Genomic DNA, 21367 nt, shown 5'->3' with positions numbered 1-21367 from the left:
TGGATAAAATTTTAAGCTGCGCAAGAGCATTCTCAGGTTTTTTTCCCCACTGTTAAATTTCAAAAAGGTTAGCTGGATAACCTTTAAGCTGCGCAAGAGCATTCTCGTTACCCAAACATACACTTGTTAAATGTCAAAACAGCCCATATGTTAGAGTACCCCTTAAGTGGTTGTGGTTTTTTCTCACTGGAAACAAATCAGGTAAGAATAAAGGAGGAGAGAAACGAGGAGAAAAACCCAAAAACTTGCCTATAAGTTATTTGTGCAGACGATAAAATCATAATGAGATAGTGGTTTTTTCCTTATGTATACCTTATGTTCTGAAAACACCCTCACAGTGTTCACAGCAGATCAAAGGTGAAAAAAAAAACCAAAAACAACAACAACAAATAAAAAATTCCAGGACATCTGAAGTGAAGTAGTCTAGATCTTCCAAAACAAAAGAAAAGAGATTTAGCTTCCAAGGATCAAAGTAAAGGGGCTCATTTTTCCCTGTCTGCAAATAAAAAACTAGGAAACAAAACTGGGAAGCAGTAAGACTGAATTATTAAAAAGATGTTGGACTTCGCTATATATATTTATAATTCCCAAATTAGACATTTTTGTTTTCATCAGTGGATAAACAATGGGAAAGTGGCAGGAAGGATGGTTGGGCGCAGAGATGAGGGTATCAGGATGCTATCCTGTTAGGAAGGAAAAAAAGCATGAAATAATTTCTTGTGTCTCTGTTCTTTGTGCTATGATGATTGAAAGTTTCGACAGTTGAGCACCAGACTGAGGCACTTGGCCTTGAACATCAAGATAATTACAGTTGTGCAGAGCGTGGTGGGAACCACAACCTCATTGTTGCTGCAAATGCTCTTTTGTTTGGAGCATCATGGTTCAGTGGCTGCATCGAGCCCTGCTCCTCCTGGGGCGGGTTTTGTACGGTGCCCCCGAGCGCGGCTTCCAGAGCAGCCACAGGCTGAATCCCCACTGTCTACAACTCAGGATGAAGATACTTTACTTCAAGCTGTCTCTCAATTCTCCGTAGAGAAGCATGAGACCTTTTATACAGCATTTTCATATACTATAATTAAAAAGCATGTTTTAATTAGATAGGCCGGCTTCAAAGGGTCAGCACAACTGAAGTGCATATTGTAAGAAAGGTGAAGATATGAAGATTAATGCTTTATATTAATAATTAAACATTCTAATTGACACAATGAAGTGTATTAACGCTAATAAGATGGTAATCATTTAAGGTTACTTTAAAATTGAATGGTATTTAACAAAAAGGCTGAATTTTAATTCACTGGACTGTTGTAAGCATAGTTAAGTACAAGCTATGAAAGCTGGCTGGATTAATTTTTTAAGAGTTCATTTAAAAACACTTTTTAAGAAAGTAACTTTTGAATTTCCATCTGTTCTGTAGGTTTAAAAATACATGGATTTTGAGATTTTCTGTGCAAGATGTGTGTGACATTACAATCCCTTTTTCATGACTCATTAAGAAAAAGTCAGTTTCCCTGGTTAAGCTGCTTTCTGTTTTCAGTTTGTGTTCCTGTGATGTGTACCAAATATTTTTGAGGCTACCAAAACACAAGATTACAGGATTATCTTTTTAACCTTAATCCTTTTAATTTGACAAGCAAAGGGGAATTTTTGATTTTTTTTTTTCAGAATTTTCTTTCAATGTATAACAGTGAGAATTTGATCAGCATCAGATTGTTTTGCCTGTGCTGCCTATCCCATGATGCTAAACCACTGGGCTATGAGTCACAGTAAAGATGGTTAGACAGTGCTTTTAAGCATACCTTTCTTTTAAGCTGATACTTCTCATATAAAATAAAAGATAGAGCTCTGAACTCCTAGCTTCCTAACAAGTACTTACAATGGTAGATTGACTTTAAGCATGGTTTTCTGTTGCATTATTAATATTTTATGGCTTATCTTCAGTTATTCACGCTAATTGGCCATTACGCTTCTTTCCACCAGAGCTTCTGGGACCACCTAGGGTGTCAGGGGGCATGGTTTGATTTGGGGCCTGCCTGGTTCTAAATTGCCATGATATTTACCATAGCAATGGAATACACAGAAAATGGGAGAGTGTGATTTTCCTGTGAAAACTTCTAATTTTATGGAAAACACAAAATGCTCTCACCAGCCCTCCTTTAGTGGAGACGTGTGGAGGTAGCTGCTTGTGCAGTCAGTCCCAGCGGGCTGCTGGAGACAGGGGGAGATGGCTTCTCTGTTTTGTCTCCTGTGAGCTGAATCATCATGTTTGTAACAGTTACATGGAGAAAATTAAGTGGCATATTAGTGAAATAAGGGCTGAACTCTCCTAAAGAAAAGAGCAATGTTTGCCCTTGAAAGGAAGACACTGATCTTTTCTGTGGATTCTTTAGCCTTCATTTTTCATCTTCTTTATGAGTTATTTGCAGATGTGTTCTCTTTTTGAACTGCTTTGAGATGCTGACTTGATCAAAAACAAGTGCTAAGAGTTTTCCTCTTGCCCACCAATTTAGGAACTGGGAGTTGCAACCCTTTGGTGATCTCTGTAGAAAGCCGCTTAGGGAAACCAGGCTGAAAGTGAGCAGGAAGCCTGATGGTGCCTGAAAATGTGTCTGGTTTTCCAGCTCCTGAGTTCCTGTTGATAAAAGATGTTATTGCACACACACCCCTGCCCCTGCCACCACGCCTTGCTTGCTTTCCTCATTCACATAAACAGTTTAATGTATTTTGAAAAGCCCAGTGGGAGGCCAAAACAGCCCGTGGAACAGCAGCCTTGTGGAGTTAATGGTCTTGGTGGTGGCATTTGGTGCCCAGGAAGAATTGCAACTCTGTGGCATGAAATAATCTTTCTTGTCATCTCAGCAGAAGCACAATGAGCCTGTCCCCTTCTTCTACCTCACTGCTGCCCATGGAAGGAGGTGAGAACTAGGCCTGGCAGGTGGTTCCCATGCTGGAGTGCCTGAAGGCGTGCAGGGATACAAATATGGATCAGCCTGCAAAGGTCATCCCAAAGGGAATCTGTCCTACCAGCCATGGTGGCTACTCCAGCCTTTGGCTCCCTCCACATGCCCCTCCTCAAGTAACACTTCTGGAGAGGAATCAAATGGGCACAGAGAGCCGAGAAAACAAAATATAATATCAGATGAATATATAGTAAAGGTAGAGGGTGATTGTGCCTCTTAAAAACAAATGGAGGGAGGGATATTCTTCTGTAAATGAACGTGTTATGCAAAAGGATGCTTTGTTCTTACACCTCCAGCTTCTTCACCAGTTTTAAGGTGGGATTTTTAGGAAGAGATTTATTCCAAGTAATAATGCAAATTGCAGACACAATGGCATAATCTAGTTTGAGGTTTATCTTTGACATCTATAATAATGTTATCCCCCTGATAATACATCCAGAGATAAAGCTTAGGCTTTTATTGAAAGGCACTGCTTCATTACCATATCTTACACCAAATCACTGCAATTTGCATTATGATGAATTGTCTTACATGTAAATCTGCCACAGAGTTCAACATAACTGGAAATTTTTGTGCATTTCTTTTTTCTCATGTGTAGATTTGTACTGTGTTTAGCTCTGTGAGAGAGACAGAACCTAAAAGGTTTCTAAAGCTTTACCTTACAGGTCAAATGCAGAAGGAGATGACACCTTGCAAGGGCCCTGTGCATTACAATAAATGGTTCAATAATTTAGAGAGTTTAGCAACCATTGTCAAGTCAGCCAAGATTAAAGATGAAGACGTTAAGAAATTACCGACTGGACCCCACAGGGAAAAATTTGTTGTTAAGTAAGTGTGGCAGGCTAAAGGCTTGGATGTTAGAGGCCTTTTCCAGCCAAAACGATCCTGTGATTCTATGGGTTTTTCTCCTCCACCACATCTAAAGCATCCCAAAAAAGTGCTTTTCCTCAGCATTTCCTCAAAAGCCTGGGGGTGATTATGTCTGGTGCTGTGGGAGCAGGCAGCAGGGGGAAAGCAGACACGTTGTGTGCACCCTGCCCACTGCAGGACACCAGTGCCCAGGTTCCACACAGAGATGCCTCTCTGTGAGTTTGCCATTGAGCATGTGCCCCTTCTCTCCAAAACAACCCTCTGGGGCTTCTTTTGGAGGTATTGGCACCAATCCATGGGCTGGAAAATCATGAGTTACCTCTTTTTTTTTTTTTTTTTTTTTTTTTGGCAAACCATAAGGTGGGCTTCAGAATTGGGTGTTTCCTTAAATGGAGAATCTGGCTCCTTGCTTACCATGGTGCTGTCAGGAAAAAAAATCACAGTACTCCAGATAAATCTTGGTTTCACTTCTAGTGCTCACACCATTCTGGCCTCATGGCTGGAAGGTGAAAGGTGAGTTGCCTGGTGTAGATAGAGTGGAAACTTAATGCCTGGGTATTTTTAATCCTCAACAAATACACAAGGGAGGGAAAACAAGTATTCAATTGTGACTTTTGTCTATGCTCTGTTCTTGCTGACACTGGTGGAAATTGCATAGGAGAATGACGTTAGTGACCACGCGGCATTGAGCATATATCTTCTTGAGAACATGCTCATAATTTCTGAATCCACAGACTAATTCATTTCTCCAACAGATGTGCCCCAAATATCACTAATCCTCCTCAGTATTGTTTCTTCTCCCTTGCACCTCCCCCAGTTATTCCTTCTCATTTAAATGCAAAAACACAAAACAGCCCAAATCATCAATCCATCCATCCACCCTTCTCTGCAGGGTGTCTTTTGTTTTGCTTTGTTTTGTGACCAGGGAAGGGGAGGAATTGAGGGAAAGTGGAACATCTTTGCTCAGGCCGGTGCTGCTCTGGGATCCTGGGCCTGGTTTGGGGCTGTCACAGGGCCAGGCACCTTTGCAGTGGCTGCTCTGCATGGGCATTGCGCCAGTGGGCACAGCCTGGAGCAGCTTGAGAGATGGAGACCTGCTTTTGCTGCTTTAGCTTTTGTAAAACAGAGTTCAGCTTGGTTTCCAGTGGGGATGGATCAGCAGGTAGAATGGGGTCCTGACCTCTCCCTTGCCTGTTTGGCCCATGGGACATTTTCATGGTGGTCCTCCTCCTCCTCACAGGAGCTTGCAGGAAGTCAGAGCAGCCAGGGTGCAGAGGTTTCCCTTGAGGACCCTGGTGGGAAGAGGAACTAGGAAGGCTCAGGTAGCATCATCCTGTTGAGGTGTGAGTAGGAATAGGAGCTGCCTCAGAACAGACAGTTTGGGCTGGAATTTGACCACCAAGAGCTCTCATGTACCTTGGGGCCAGCAGATGACACCCACAGCTTCAGAGGCAAATAAAATAAAATAAAAAGCCTCTCATGTTCATTATTTTAAAGCATCTAATGATTAAAAATCTTAGGACCCTTATTTGGCTGAGTATTATTATTTTTGAAAATCTGAATCTGAGTTATTAGGGGTGCCTAGGGGGAACTTTATAGAAGCGCAGGGAATGGAGAAGTGTGATGGTAAAGGACATGTATTGTCTCTTTTATTTGTATCCAAGAGAGAGGTATCTGCACAGTTTCTTCCCACCAGCTCAGAGCTTAGTCCTTATGCCCACGGAAAAGCTAAAGCAGATCCAGAGATAAAAGGGTGATTTCTGGAGTATCTTATTATAGACTCATTTCTACATATCACCTCAAGAGAACTGCTTGGCAAGCTATATGCACAGTGTGACAGGAATGTTTTTGCTGTTACTTTGCCTAGTGTTATAAGGTCAGGTCACTCTCTTGCAAATACATAATATTAAATCTGGAATGGTTAGCAACTGAAATTCTGCAGGACAGCTGTCACTGCAAGTCAGCAGTTTGAGTGTCTATGTCTGGAGTATGTCTGTGTAGGTATTTATGTATTATTTTACTTTGACCTGTTTCTCATAATATGACTTTATAAGTCAGAAAGCAGCAAAGGAAGCAGAAAGCAAAAGAAAGGAGGGAAACTCTAAAATAGACCTTAAGCTGGTGTTTCTCCCTGTAAGAGGATTTGGGATAATTTTAATTAACCTAGATCAGTCCCAGTTCTAAAAAAATAAACAAATGAGTAAAAGAAAAGACCAAAATGTATTTTCAAGTTTAAAGGTTTAGTAGCAGTGCCATTTAGAAACCTCACAAAGTAATGACCATCAGTGTCATAGTATGGAGTCTGCATGGCCTCTCTGCAGTGGCAGAGGGGTTTGGCCCTTGACTTCTAAGGAACCCAGATTTTATGTCTGTTGCTCAAATAACACTTCTAAGTCATGAGACTCATGTAAAATGGTACACGAATTTCCTTGTCCCCTAATTAATCTCTGTCACTAGTACACCAGTAGCTTCTAACTTCTATTTGATCCAGTTTCTCCATCATTCAGGATGAGTTGACTAATATTCCTAGGTAGCAGCTCTCTAACTTCTCTCATAAACCCAGTAGATGTTTGTTTGTTGTTTGTTTGCTTGTGTCATATTTCATTGGTAATTTGCTGCCAATTTGCTGAGAAGATGACCTCCCAGTATATTCTGAGGGTAGACTCAAGCACCACAGAGCCACTGAATTTCCCTTTATGAACACAGATTTCCCCATGAATTTCCCTTTATCAAGTCATTAGTTTCCCTTTATGGACAAAATCCAGTGCTAATTTTTATTATTTGAGTTGCACCTATGTTTTAGGCAATTTTTCCTGCTGTACATCCATGTACAATCAGTGGAGAGAGGTGGGTATCTACTGGAGATGTTAATCCAGTTCTAAGGCAAGCATTGAGCTACTAGACTCACACATGAGCCATCTAAAATGGCTTAAAGCTGTATTTCCATAACAGTTAAACCTTTCTAAGAATTCCTGGGTGTGTGGTCCAGGCTCCTTCCCACGTGCTTGCTGTGCTATTCATCCCATCAGTCCTAGAATGGACTTAATCTGAAGATCACTAACACTTCAATAAAGAAATGAACAGTGTTTTGCCATCTTAGCTCCACAAATCAGTCAACTGCAGGGTTACATGAATGCCTGCACAAGGGAGGGGGAGGAAACTGCAGCATGCTTGGGGAAAGGAGGGGACTGTGGTAACTCCCACTCATCTGAACGATGGTGAAACCACCCCTAAAGTGCAGGATCCCAACCTCTTTATCTCTTGTCCCAGCAGAGATTTCCAACCTGATTCTGCAGCTAATTTGTTTTTAACAACCTTCTTATTTCTTAGTGCACAGATTGCTTTGCTGCCAATTGTCATGTAAAGTTAGTAGAGCTTTAATTACTAGAGGAAAGGGAGGATTGATTTCCCATAATGTGCAAGACAGCAAATATGTTTTTAATGTAGTTGGTTCTTTATTAGGGCAAATGGTCAATAGGAATTGTTTGAAGAATTTAGTTGTTCTATTTCTTGTTGTTTCTCCTTTTGCCTTAATTCTTGTGGATTCTCCTTTCCACTTTAAAGTACATAATTTTAGGTTGGTTGCTTAAATCAGCTTCTCAACATGCTATATGTTCTGGCAAAGCAACTATAAACATAGAGAAAATTAATATGTGTCTAGAGCAAGTGGTAGGATGAGGAAAGGAGAAAATAATCAGTTCAAACAATTACAGACAGTGAGTAAAAAATTAATGTGTCCAGGGAAACTGATGAAAAATGAACATCAGTGCAAATTTGCTGCTTCGTGTAAATATATATTTAATGTACTGTTTCAGTTGAATATAATCAGAGAATAGTAAAAAAATTTGAGGGCTAGTCCCTAAACCGGTGTATTGATGAAACACACTGCAGTAAACTGATGTGAAGAGGAATTCTGTATTATTTGATGCCATAGTCTTGTTTCCAGCAGGCTTTCAAACATTTTACATCGTTGTTGTAAAGTCAAACAACTCATCAGCAAAACCACAGTCAGATTTCTGCAAAGACCAGCTCATTGGTGCACACCAGTGTGTTGCTTGAAACCCACAACATTCAACTCACAAGGCATTTGCAATTGTGAGATTGTTGTCTAAGTTTTATGACAGCTTATTTTTATTTATTTTCACTTTTTTCATCACCATTTATTGTGTATTAGTTAAACTTTCATTACTTCATTTGGAATTGGTCAGAGGAAGACCAAATCTAGCCAGCCTTTGTATTTGCCTATTCTTGTTATTTTGCACCTGCTATCATGGTGTCCTCACTTACATAAACTTAACAGGCAGTTTATTACTAACACCTTTAAAACATTAGTCCTAAAATCAAAGAGGATACGTATGTATTAAAGATAGGCTGTTTGTGAGTACGATGCAGTGTCCAAAGCAACTATGACATTTTGATCTCAAGGAAGCACTACATAGAGGGCTGCAGAAAAGCCACAGTCATCAATATTAATTGGGAGCCTATAAGTTCAGCTACTGCCATGTCACAGTAAATCATTTTCTGGCAAGGGCAGAATTTTTTCAAAGCCCAGCAATCTGCTGGCAGATAACAGGCAGCCAGGGCCCGTGTTATCTGAGAGTGCATGCTTTAGCTTTAGCAGCTGGAGGGGCTGAGCTGCACATCCCCTGCTTGGATCTCACAGAGCTGTGATGTGTAACTAGTTTGCTCAGTGATTCCTAAAATGCAAGTCAGTGTGAAAAATGAAATTATATTAGTCAAGGAAATGCTGTGAGGAGCAAAGGAGTGTTTCACAGGCTGGGTGAGCAGCTGAGCCATGCTGCCATCACCAGTCTCACAGACTGACCTCAGGCTGTGTGTGACAACTATTTGGGCTGTGCTTTTATCACCCCAGTCCCAGTCCCTCCAGACCCCACAGCAGCTCTCCCTCTTCTGTACTATTTTTTCCTACCAGACTGTAAGGCCACCCTTTTGATGGCACATCCCAGCCCTCCGACCTTCAGCTGCAAGCAGGCACACAGGCGCTTTTCATTCCCAAAGGCTGGCACATGCAGCTCCTTCCTTTGCTGCTCCCCAAGTAGCTCTTCCCTTAGGGCCTTCTGACTCCAGCCAGCAACCAGCTCTTCCTTCAAGTCCATGCAGGCTTTGGTTCAAATTCTGAGGATGGTTTTTAGTCTGTGCCTCAAAACTCCCGCAAGGCAGAGCTGTGGGACAGTGGTGTGTCCAAGGGGATGTACCTGCCCTTGGAAGTGACAAACCCAAGGGTGACACAAAGGTGCCTTCTGTTGCCAGTTCTGATCAAAGCAGTGCTTCAAATTCTTGCTCAGATGGCTACTCCAAAAGGCAAAAATGCTCTGTTTCTAAATAATTCCAGGCACTTTTGGAGAAAAGGGTAATTAAGGTTTCAAAGTTTAAAAAACAAAAGGTTTTTGGTAACCTTTGTGCCTCGAGGTACAGCGACACCTTGGATTTATTGTTGAGATTTCAAAACCACTATTTTAATATATTTTGGTAAATACACATAAAATATGAAAATTCAACATCAAAGAATATGCATCAAATGCAGTTCTCATTTACATTACAGACTTAAGAGAATTCAGAATAATTTTAGTAACTGGGACATCAATGATGCTACAACTGAATAAATATAGGACAAAGAATCTTGAAGTATATTATTTTAATTTACTTCTTTACACATCATAATGAAAAGAAGTAATAAAACTAATATAACTTTTCTGTAAACTTTTCTCTTCAATTTTTTATGCCTGTGTAGGTATCTAAACAAGTGGTCTATACATTATTGTTGTATCACAGAATTGATACAGAACCATCAATGACTTCCAGCTTAAGCTTTTATATTTCACCTCTGTATTGCCATGGCATTTCCACAGCATGCTGTAATGCCAGGAATCTCTCCTTTCAGCTCACCCTTTTTCTCTCTGTGTGTTCAAGCCTTCATGTTATTTGCTTTTACAAAATACATCATTCTGTTCCCAGAAAGCCTTGATGATTACATTCTTCTGTGAGTCAGGGAGTTATTTCACAAAATATCCTGCTACTTTTTTTAAAACAACAAACCTCTGTTTCTTCTTTCTATAGGAATTTTGTTTTTCCACCTTTTTGAGAGTTTTGGTACACAAGATATGTGTATAAGGGCTGTGGTTATGCAGTGGATCATCAACAAGTTCTTGCTGTAGTGTCCTCTTAAAACATCCGATGCATGTGTGCACCATATCCAGTGTACTGAGGGGATGTCTTGCATGATAAATACAATTTTTTCCAAAAGAAACACATTATAGAACATTGAGAAATGTTAAGGAAAGTGTATCCATATAATCTTGCCTGATATGTAGAGCTGATAAATGGAAACAGGAAGATATTTATCAAGTGATTTTCACAGCATTTCACTTAATATGTTAAAGTGAGAATATAGGAACATGAGTGCTGAAGGGGAAAAGCTCTAAGCATAGGCTTGGACTCAAGGCTATGTGGGTTATTAGTTCAGAGTAATGCACAGAGCAGGTCCATCCTCCAGAGCTGGCCCCACCTGGATGGCGTGTGCCTGGCTCCTGATCACAGCAGTCTTGTGTTTGCTCCTGCATTTTGCCACCTTAAGCCGTACCTGGTCTGAAAGGCAAGTGATGTTGATGCAAGAAGAAAAAGGCAGCAAAGCTGGAGAGCCAAAACCACAAAGCTGCCCACCTACCTTATCTCAGAGATCACTGCCCTTGGGGCAGTGGCTAAACCAGCTGCAAACCATGGCAGCTTACAGCCTGGCACAGAAAGGAGGTGCAGACCCAGCTCCGGGTGCAGCAGTGCTGCTGCCTTCAGCCTGCCTCCCAGTGTGGGCAGCCTTGGCGTGGGAACCTGTGGGAGCTGGGCTGTAGAGCACTAAATGGAACAAAACTTTCCATTTAATTTTGCCTTTGTTAATGAGTCACTGCCCACAGCTCCTGCTGCTTTTACTTTCCTGCAGGAATGTGTTTTCATGGTTTTAACTGTGCTTGGATCAGTCACAGGACCACGGAACGATCAGGGTTGGAAGGGGTCTCTGCTGCTCCAAACCCCTGCTAAAGCAGGTTCACCCACAGCAAGCTGCACAGGATCATGTCCAGATGGGTTTTGAATATCTCCACTGAAAGAGACTCCACAGCCTCTCTGGGCAGCCCATTCCAGTGCTCTGTCATCCTCAAAGGATAAAAGGTTTTTCTCACTCTCAGATGGAACCTCCTGCTTTTCACTCTGTGCCTGTTGCCCCTTGTCCTCTTGCTGAGCACTGTAAAGAGCCTGTCCCAATGTAATTGTATCATCTGGTGGCCGGTGACTTCAGTCATGCAAGCACTGAAGTGTTAGAAATGTGTTCCTTCAGCTGGCTGTGTTGAGTAGTATTGCTCTACATTTAATTGACAGACACTGTTACTGGTTTAAATTCAACTGTATATGCCACCTCCAGTTTCTCTGACCAGTTTTACATGTGGGATGTGAACATACCATAGGAAGACACATGTCAAAACACCAATGTTAACTAATTAACTGACACAGAGGGTTTGGGTTTCTGTACAATGATTAATCCAGCAGCTGCTTTTGTCCCAGCCACAGCAGATATTTTAAAATTAATATCCGCTGTACATTTTTTTTTTTTAATTGGGATTTATTCTCAGATTTTGAGTGCAGGACAGAAACCCATGGCATACATACAAAGCAAGATACTGCATTCTTTACTATTGTATTTAACACATCCTACTACATGCTTTGGGGATGAATAAAGACAAATTATTTAGGGGTGAAACAACTTAGCAAGTGGCATACAGAATCCATAACTTCTGTGGAGAGTTAATGTGCCCTTCTCTTAAGGGTTCAGAAAATTGTCATCACCTGCAGGATGCATGTGTGGGAAAAGGTGGAAACAATCCCTATGTCATCTGTATCCTGCATATTCTTGCTATAGACATTTTGAGAGCTTTGTCATGAGCTGAGCCATGTCCTGCTGCCACCATGGGCAGCAAAGCCAAATCCCATTCAAGAAAAAGTGCAACCATTTATCTGTTTTACACAATTTCCAACTATAGTGAACACCAAAACAATTTGCACATATTTTGGTTGACAGAAAATGTGCAGGGTTTTTACCTCCTCCCGTTTCGATCTCTCACCAGGTCTGTATTTGTCACTCAGTTTGGAAGCAGCCAAAGAATCTGAAAACCATAGGCCAATGTTGTTGGATATTTGCAAGAGTATTGCTCAACAAGTCATATTCCACACTTCCCTGAAAATTCAGACTTGAAGAAGATGCAGCATTCTTGCCCCCGGCAATCACAGGCTTGTACTTCAGTTGCTTAGGGGATCAGGTGCAGAAGTTTGAGCTGTAGCAGAGCCACTTGGGTAGCTGAGTGTCCCAGCTTGGTGCTGGGGTGAGGTGCCACCCTCCCTGATCTGCTCCTCCCGTTGCAGGAGAGTACTGCGAGGTGAACGCGCGCTCTGGCCGCTGCGCTCCGGGCGTGTGCAAGAACGGAGGAACCTGTGTGAACCTGCTCATCGGGGGCTTCAAGTGCGAGTGCCCCCCGGGCGAGTACGAGCGGCCCTACTGCGAGATGACCACCAGGAGCTTCCCCCCTCAGTCCTTCATCACCTTCAAGGGGCTGCGGCAGCGCTTCCACTTCACCGTCTCCCTCATGTAAGTCCCAGCGGGGAAGGGTTCTGTGGCTGCTGGTTTGTCACATACTGATATCCACCAAAAGCCTACCCCTGAAGGTCCATGCAGGATTTCTGACAGTGACTCCTGCGAGCAGGCCATGTTATTTGAAAGCATTTTATTTTCTGCCCTGCTGTGGATGTTTCTGTGTTGCTGAATCATGACTTTCCCTCTTGTAACACTCTGGCCACCCATCACCAGCCTTGAGCTGCACAAGTGCTGGGGTGAAAGTTGTGTTTGACACTTTTACTAGCTGGGCCTTTGGCTTCCTGACCTTCAGCCCAGCTTCAGAACCAATCCATTTGTGCTCCTTGTTTGGGAGCACTCTTCCCATCTCCTGTTTCCCCACCTGTGAGAGGACCTGGGCATGTCAGGCCATAGCTGAGCACAGTCTGGTCCTTCTCAGGTTCTTGCTTTCCAGTGTTGGGCTTGGGACAACCCCAGCTGATCCAGCTCCTCACTTAGCTCCTTCTGGCCTTCACACCTAGGTCCTGCTTCTGGTCCCATCCCAGCTCGCAGGCTCTAGTCTTATCCCCATCCCATCTGCCCCAACATCCACATGTTGGGCAGTCTTCTTCTGGGCTCTCACTTTTTGCCTGGGGGTGCTCAGGTAGGCAAGGAGGAGCAATGATAGCAGTCACAGTCATGGGCAAGGGCTCTCCCTCACCTGGGAAAAACTCCTTTTCTGGAGAAGACTTCTTGGGTCACAGGGCTTGCTTGGTGTGGAGCCAGAGCTCCAGGTGCACAGATGCCTCTTCTCTGGGGAGGGGCTGGGTTTGCAGCTTTCCCATGGTTCAGCTGGTCAGGATTGACTTTTGGTTTTCCCTCACAGCTGACTGAGTAAGCAACACAAAATGTGTTACACTTGACCCCAAAGAGTAGAGCTGGGGATTTTTGGATAGGTACAACAGCAGCTGCAAAGGCAGACCTGTGTGTGTATCTGCCTAGAGAAAGTGCTCAGGGAGATCAGACAGGCTTTAGGCTTATGTCTCCTCCAGCACCCAGCCATAACTTGGTGTTTTGTACCAGGAGCCAGGTCACTTTTTTACAGCATGCTTTTCAGTACTGTCCTTTAGCATTGTTTACTTTCGTGAGCTAAGATCCCAGAGAGACTCTGTAGTGCTTCTGTTAATAGAGGTAAGTAATGCCCCATCCTTGTAAATGTTCAAGGCCAGGCTGGATGGGACTTGGAGCAACGTGGTCTAGTGGTAGGTGTCCCAGCCCATGGCAGGGGGCTGGAATTGGATGGTCTTTATGGTCCCTTCCAACACAAAACTTTCTATCATTTTATGATTTCTACCGTTTTATCTTTCATCTGCCTTAATCTTAAAGTCAAAATTTTATGGAATCTTGAAATTTTGGTTAAATCAGAAAGCAGAGACGTGGTTTGCACACAAGCCAAGGCAAGGGAGAGTTCTGCCTGTGAAGACTGTTTTAGAGCATCAGGTCTAAGCACACAGGAAAACCGAGGAGCAAAAGGCTCTGTTGGATTTGTCAGACCCACAGTGAGAGCAAACAAAGGCGCGGTCTGGGCTGGCTGCCAGCATGAATTGCCTGCACTACCCTTGACTTGTCCCCTCAGCCATGAGGTGTCATTTTTCAGGCTTTTGGAGAGCTTTGACGTTTAGGGTGCTTCAAGTTAAAATTACTCAAATGCCCTGTGTAGGGGTTATTGAGAAATAGCAAAGTACTGTACAAAGGTAGTCCTTACACCAGGGCTTCTTCACCATCTTTACAACCACAATGGCTTATTTAGTCATGAGCTAAACACTACTTACTCCATTTGGTGTGACTATAAGAATTCTAGGCCATTATGAGGTTCATTCCACGTTGTCTGGAATGGCGACACATTTAGCTTTTCATACCTGAAGTTCACTTTTATTTGCACTAGCTATTTCTTTGGCTTTTATTATCCTTCAGTGGAGGAGGAAACATTATGTAAGGACCAGCAAGAATTAGCAGTTTGACTGCTTATGAAGATGATTTAGCATTACATATTTTGTGATTTGGGAGCATTCATAAAATCCCAGGGTGTCCAGCTTCCCTCAGCCTCCAGTGACTCATGACCCACTTCTAGGAAAGAGCAGAATATTTGCATTGTCCAGTCTTATAACTAAAATGTTTTTAAAAGTATTTAGGTTACTGACCATGCATGTCTTTCTCCTCCCAATATTATGTATCTTCCTTGCTTAATTCCAACTTACTACTCCTTCACTTCAGAAGAGTGGAGTGGAATTAGTGGAGAGGTTTTCTCATTATTTATGCAAAATTCTGTAAGAGAGTCTTTTGCTTCCTGTGTCATTAAATGAAAGATATCCCTGCTATTAAAAACCAATATTTTCCTCCAGCTGGTGGGTGACAACCAGACAAGTTCAAAAGCAGTAGTGCTTTTAACAAGAGTAATATAAAAGTTGCTTTTGACTAGTGGCAAAGAATGGAACTGAGCACAGATAGACTAAAGAAATATACAAAATGGCTTAATGATATAATGGTTTAATGAAGAATGGTTTCATACTTAAAATTATGGTAGAAATTGTAAGAATATGAGAAAATATATTCAAAAAGAACTAAGCTTCTTGTTATTGCTGCCAGACTAAATCTTCCTGCCCACTGAAGAAGCACCACTAGTATTATTCCCTTTTCCTTTGCTCATATATATTCTGGATAGATGTGATCAAAATATTTGGATGAAGCAGTTACTCATGAAAAAATAGGCTTAGGAAGTGTTTTACAGTAACTGTATTCCTTTGGATGAAATGTTTGATGGTGAAAAGTAAAAACTAAATCCGTGTTTTAATAATATTGATATATTTCAATGGTATTACTGTAATTAATTTAGTTTGCATTTTACTTGTATACTATTATACTATGATAAAACTAGAAATAAATATGCAATATTAAAACTGATTAAAAGTAATCAAAACATTAATTAATATTTTTATGGAGTACAGTGCATATTCTTTGAAATTTGAATTTTACAGGAAATATCAAATTTGTGACTTCTGTTTTTTGAACCAGAACAATTCATTATCCTTCAAAAACATTTAAAAATATATTAATAAAATTTCTGATTTCCATGTAGCTCAGATTCTGAAAGGTCTCTACTCAGTGTGATCCACAACATACATATGTCTGATAAACAACTTCTGGTAAAAATTATTCTTTGTCTTTGAAACTTTTTCTTTCAATTACCAACCCATGTATTCTAGAATACTGCTTGATTCCCATTCTTCAAAATGCAGGTTTTGCTGCATCACACGAGAGTCTTGCTATTAGACATGATATGACAGGCACGAGAGTCACTTCCTGTGTCTGTGGAAGACAGATTTCATTTCATTAGCTGTGTTCAGCATTTCATTCATTTGTAGGAAAAGTGGGTTAATTTAAATCAGGCGTATTTCCTGAAGTTCAAGATACAAAATCAGACTAAATTGCCATTGGGAAATGCAAGAAATTCCCATGGTTTCTCTTTTTTTCTCTCTTTATCTAATATTAATCTTTGTGAAAATGTTTATGTAAAGTGTAATTTTTTTTGCATTTCTGAATAGATGAAAGCTGTGTGCAACTCTCCAGAGATAAGAGAATTCAATTAAAAAATATAAAATACAACAAGCACAAATTTTTTTTTTTAATGGTCTGTGCTGACAAAAAGAATAGGTTTTTTAAAAGTGAGGTTCCCCCTTTTTCTGCAAGAAAGATACATCCCATATTAGTAGCACAAGAAAAACAAAACCCAAATGCACCTGTTAGTGCTGATCTAGTGAAATAATTTGAGTGTTTATTTTCCTTCTTCCAATTGACTGACTTGTTGATTGACTAACTCTGATTTTCCACATGGCGTTATTAAAGTAACTCTTATCTTTCTTTCCCCTTACTTCCCCATCAGGCTTTTTTAATCAGTTGATGACTGTCCTAGCACGCTGTAGCATTTAGACAGCAAGCAGGCAGCAAGGATCACCCCTTTGAAGTGAAAATGCTTTCTAGCTGTCAGACTGTTTGCACAGTGTAGTAAGTGCTACTGTTTGGCAAGAGTCAGATACTGCTGTTGCATCTTGTGTCTGCCTAATTTTAGCCCTTGTGAGGGTCAGCAGATCTTTGCAGAGTAGATTTCTGTAATTTCCATCTGCTTGCCTTGTTGATTGTGAAAGAGTAGATTTATCCTGTGGCTGACTCCTCACTTTTACAATTTTCTGTCTGAAGATTGATTCGAAGGCTTGTTTATCTGCTAAACACAATGCCTTCTTTCTTCTGGGTGACTTGACCATCAGCCTTTAATCCGTAAGCTGCTGAGCACAAACTAACTCCATGTCTCTGTGTTCCAGGTTTGCAACCAGGGAGAGGAACGCTCTCCTCCTCTACAACGGGCGTTTCAACGAGAAGCACGACTTCATTGCCTTGGAGATCATTGAGGAGCAGATCCAGCTCACCTTCTCTGCAGGTGAGCTTTCACTTGAGCGTTTCTGCTGCAGGTCAGGAGATCCTCTCGAGCCGTTTGGAAATGCACTTCAGTGATTTTATATGGCTATTTGCTGCCTCATTAATTTACTGGCTGACATTGCACAGTAAACAACTGATGCCAGGTGTACTCCAGATTGTAGCGGTTTGTGGCGATTACACTCGCTGTCATAGGCAGGAGCTTGTCAACATATCAGTTATAAAAGCCAGAGTTTATGACTACTATAAAAGATTGGCACTAGCCTGAATGTTGGCCTCCAAGCCAATGTTTGCTTACATTTAAATGAGACTTCATTTTATCATACTGTGATAAATGTTGTGTGCTTATGCATTTTTACACTACACCATCAGAGGTGCATAAATGTTATCTTAAAAATCTATGCAAGCCAAAGGAAAACCTAGCAGAAGTGAAAACGGTCTGCCATTTGTTAGGGACTAGGGAGGAGCAGTGCTGTCTCTAGAATGCATTTCTGCCCTGGAGAAGCACCTCCTCTTAGAAGAAGCCATAAACAACAACGAATTGAGGAGAGCTGCGTGCTCATTGCTACAGTGGGCCAGGAAACAACAAGTGGCAGCTTTGGCTGCTTTCTGCACTAGGACTAAGCCGTGCCTTTGGTGCTTGTAGGAGAAGAGAGAGGGGAGGGCTGACAAGCAAAGTTCAGGCAGGACATATTCCCAGAAGCAGATCTGTGCTTTTGGTGGCAAGGCTTTGGTGACTTAATGAAATCTCAGTAGTGCAGACAAACTCTGGTTGTCACAGGTTTAAGGTATTTTTCTCCTGAGACTAAAACAAATATCTGGAAAGGGCTGTTGTCCTGTAAGTCAAGTGGAGTTATGTGTAGGTCAAGTGAGATATTTGTGTCTCTATATTGGGCACATAATTCAGGAAACAATCCTGCTATTTCCCATTATCCATATTCAGGATAGACATGTGGGCTCCAGTCAACTCCTGTTTTATTTTTGTGGAAAGTGAGACATTGCAAGCAGTAAAGCATAGAAGCAGAAGCACAGCCTACCTTGGTGTTGCACACTCATCACCAGTGATGGCTGCTGCCCTCAGACCCCATGGTAAATCCTGTGTGATCCCACTGATTTACCAGCCATGCTGAGTGCATATGTGGGCCCTTTGGGTTGAAGACATCCAGTTACATTTCCCCTTTATTACCTCAAAGTTGTCCACATTAGATTTTAAGGCAGGTTTCTGAATGGATTAGCGAAAGGAAATAACATGCTGCAGAGAGATGTTCTTCTGTAGCTCTGCTTCGCCTGTCTAAACTTGAATCAAATTGCTTGGAAGGTACCCTGAGGATGAATGGGAAAAAAATAAATTCTGCTTGCACTTATATGCATTTAAATGTGAAGGAACTCCTTTAAGATACATGAAACTAAATTTAGATTTGCACTGCTGCACCTGAGAGCAGGTCTGGTCCTGCATATTACAAATGGTATTTTCTTTGGAAGGCGAATGGTTTATGTTTTATAGTTTTAAGTGGCTGTTAACGAACAGTACAAGTTTTGGACACCTGATCTCACTGTGTTACGTGTCGCAACAACTTTTTCACAGAAAGCAGAGCAAAAGGATTGCAGAACAGTGATCTTCCTTTTGCAGACACTTGATAGCTGAATAAAAAGCCCAATTATTTGTACAGATTTTATCACGAAATTATAAAAACCATCACAGCAGGATGTCATACATGCTAAGCTGAAATATGTATTGTTTAAATAACAGAAATACATGGGATGGCAGTTAAAGGAGAGTAGGGGACACAAGAGTAATACTTGACTTAGGTATTTGTTGCAAATACAGAGTTGAAAGTACATTTTAAGCTCAACAATACCATGAGCTTTGTTAGTTTACTGGGGGAGTTACTTTTCCTGTGGTTTATTATGTAGAATTTTCCAACTGTATAAAAAAAAAAAAAAAAAAGAAAAAAAAAAAAAAGTGAGCAATCCCTTCTCTGTGCCAGGCCTATTATGTACTTTCAACATGAATGTTTATTTTGCTGCTACCTCGAAACAGATATGCCTGGTTACTGAGCTGGGTCTGCTGACTCTCTGTCCTGGCTTAAAAGCTTCAGCTTTCCAATTTCAATGGCAAAGTCTTGCTTTCAAATAAAAACACTGAAAGGCTGCCAATAATTTCATGAATCACTGGTAAAATTTTGCTGAGCCCAAGGTTACCATGGGTTTTGTACTAGAATACTTCTGGATTTCACTTTCTCATCTCTAACAGGGAGTAGCTTCCCTTCCCTAACAAAATATTCCATCACAATACTCATCATAGCAAAAAAGTGCTTTTGGCAAAAAATGCAGAAAAATTAATGTACATTTCTCCCTCAGCTGATCACTTCAGCAATAGCTGTATCTACCCAATGCATCTGCTACCACGCTTTGTAGAAGCATGATAAAAAACAACATAATTCACCCATACGTGCCAGAAGCTGGTTTTTGTGCACCAGAGTAACTCCATGAAACTGGGCAGATTTATTGTCTTGCAGGACAAACCCAAATTCCTCCCTGATGAAGCAAGGTGGCTGCATCCTGTGCCCAGTGAGAGTCTCTCTGTGTTTCTTGCAGTGACGGTGACTCATTTTCCCCTCTGCCTGTTTTTTCAGGGGAGACAACCACGACAGTGGCCCCGTTCATTGCGGGAGGGGTCAGCGACGGGCAGTGGCACTCGGTTCAGGTGCAGTACTACAATAAGGTAAGGCTAGTTGTGTTGGTGATAACCCTGCTATTTATACAGCAACAGAGGCATGGGTCAGCTAGTTCTGACCTGACATATGCAGGTGACCTGAGTTTTATTTGTTTCACCAGGCACGTTGGTACAGCTCTGCACAAATGGTACTGGTCTTACTTACCTTGCCTGGGACAAAAACTCTCTCATAGGACTTTTGAGTTTTGACCCAGAAAGGCAAAACTAGATGTAGTATATTTTTTTCAGAAGTACTCCTAGGGAAAGCTTCATGTACTTGGAACTATTTTAATTTTCAGTTTTTTAAGCTGTTACAAGTGTCAGTGTATCTAAACTAACTGATTCACTTGTATCGTGTTAAAAAATTGTGTTATGCAGGACCTTTCAGTGTAATAACTACCAGCCATTAGTGTAGAATTTGCTGAAACAAAGAAAATTCTTTCCTATAGCTGTCTTTTCTTGTCAAACGACGAGTTTAGCTAGCACTAGCTTCTCCAATTTGGAAAATATGATTATTAAAGGGTTCATAGCTTTCAGTAATAAAGCACTGTCTTACTAAGTAATTTTTTGTCTGCTATATAAAAAGATACATAAGAGAAACTCAAAAGTTGTCACTGCATGGCACTCAGAGGTGGACTCTGCAGTCCCTGTCCCTCAGCTGCCACTGACCCACACAGAGTCAGTCAGACTAACTAAAAGGATTGCAGGCTCTCTGTGCAGAGCAGCCATTTCATGATGAACCACAAAGCAGGCTTTTAGAGTATACAGTGTCACTATTTACAGGTAGATGTCAAAGATCTTCTATAATCCATAACAAAAATTAGAGTTCATTTAGTGACTAAGAAGCATTGCTTTTAAGTCTGACATGATAGCATTTTAGGGGAATCACATAAGGAAATAGAGAAGCATTGTTGGCTGTTAAAAAGGAAACAGGATACTGGTGTAGGAAGCTGAATGGAAGATGGAGAATTAATATGATCAGCAATTTTTTTTTTATTTCCCAGTGCTGCATCCTTTCATCACAGTTTGTGTGGCAGTTTGAATGGGAGGATTAAAAATTTCTTTTGACTCCTAGATAGGATCTCCTAGCCTAAGGATATATTATAGGTAGTAAAAAGCTTTCTATTAGTATTTTATGTTATAAAAAAATAAAAACTTAATTAAGTTTTGTGCTTAATATATGCAATATACTCTCTGCAATCTGGAGCCCAGAGAAATAGAAGTGAAACTTGATGTGTTGCTATGCACGCATCTGTGGACACTGTGAAGCTCTTCTGCTGTTTCCATGTGTGCATATTTGTTAGAGGACTCTGGCAGAGTGCACAGCACTTGCTGAGGCAGTGGAGGGACACTCCAGCTTTCAGGCTCCTGGGCACAGCTGCAGGGAGAGCTGCTGGACCAGCTCACTGAAGTGCCAAGGAACAGATAAGGGGCCTGAGCAGCAGAGGAACGCTCTTTAAAAGGCAAAGAGATCTGACACAGATGTTAAAAATAAACCCCTGCCTCATTTTCAGGGCTTGCTGTGGTTCAAGCAGACTGGTAGGTGAGCCATGTTAGCAGCTGGTGCTTTCTCGTTGTTAACACATGTGTCCTGTCATCATTTTCTTTTTCTGTCCCAGTTTTTTGAAGTGAAATGAGCCAGTCTCTACTGAACAGGACAAAATTCAGGGCAGAGAGGGAGAGCAGAGGGAAACACCAGGAAACACTGCTGACTTCACTGCC

General features: G+C 41.4%; 1 protein-coding gene across 6 annotated transcripts in view; it reads left to right on the top strand.

Annotated features, from left to right (window-relative positions):
• The window catches only part of CELSR1 (cadherin EGF LAG seven-pass G-type receptor 1), a 164026-nt gene that overhangs the window by 76579 nt on the left and 66080 nt on the right, over positions 1 to 21367 (top strand). For all 6 annotated transcript variants that reach the window (XM_041405441.1, XM_041405439.1, XM_041405436.1 and 3 more), the window contains exons 3-5: positions 12255 to 12477; positions 16818 to 16933; positions 19566 to 19654. In XM_041405441.1, coding sequence (XP_041261375.1) covers positions 12255 to 12477; positions 16818 to 16933; positions 19566 to 19654 — 428 coding nt within the window. The remainder of the gene's footprint in view (positions 1 to 12254; positions 12478 to 16817; positions 16934 to 19565; positions 19655 to 21367) is intronic.

This window comes from Onychostruthus taczanowskii, unplaced genomic scaffold, assembly GCF_017590055.1.
Source record: "Onychostruthus taczanowskii isolate IOZ18803 unplaced genomic scaffold, ASM1759005v1 scaffold23, whole genome shotgun sequence".
Lineage (NCBI taxonomy): Eukaryota > Metazoa > Chordata > Aves > Passeriformes > Passeridae > Onychostruthus > Onychostruthus taczanowskii.
This window is presented reverse-complemented; position numbering and strand designations above follow the sequence as displayed.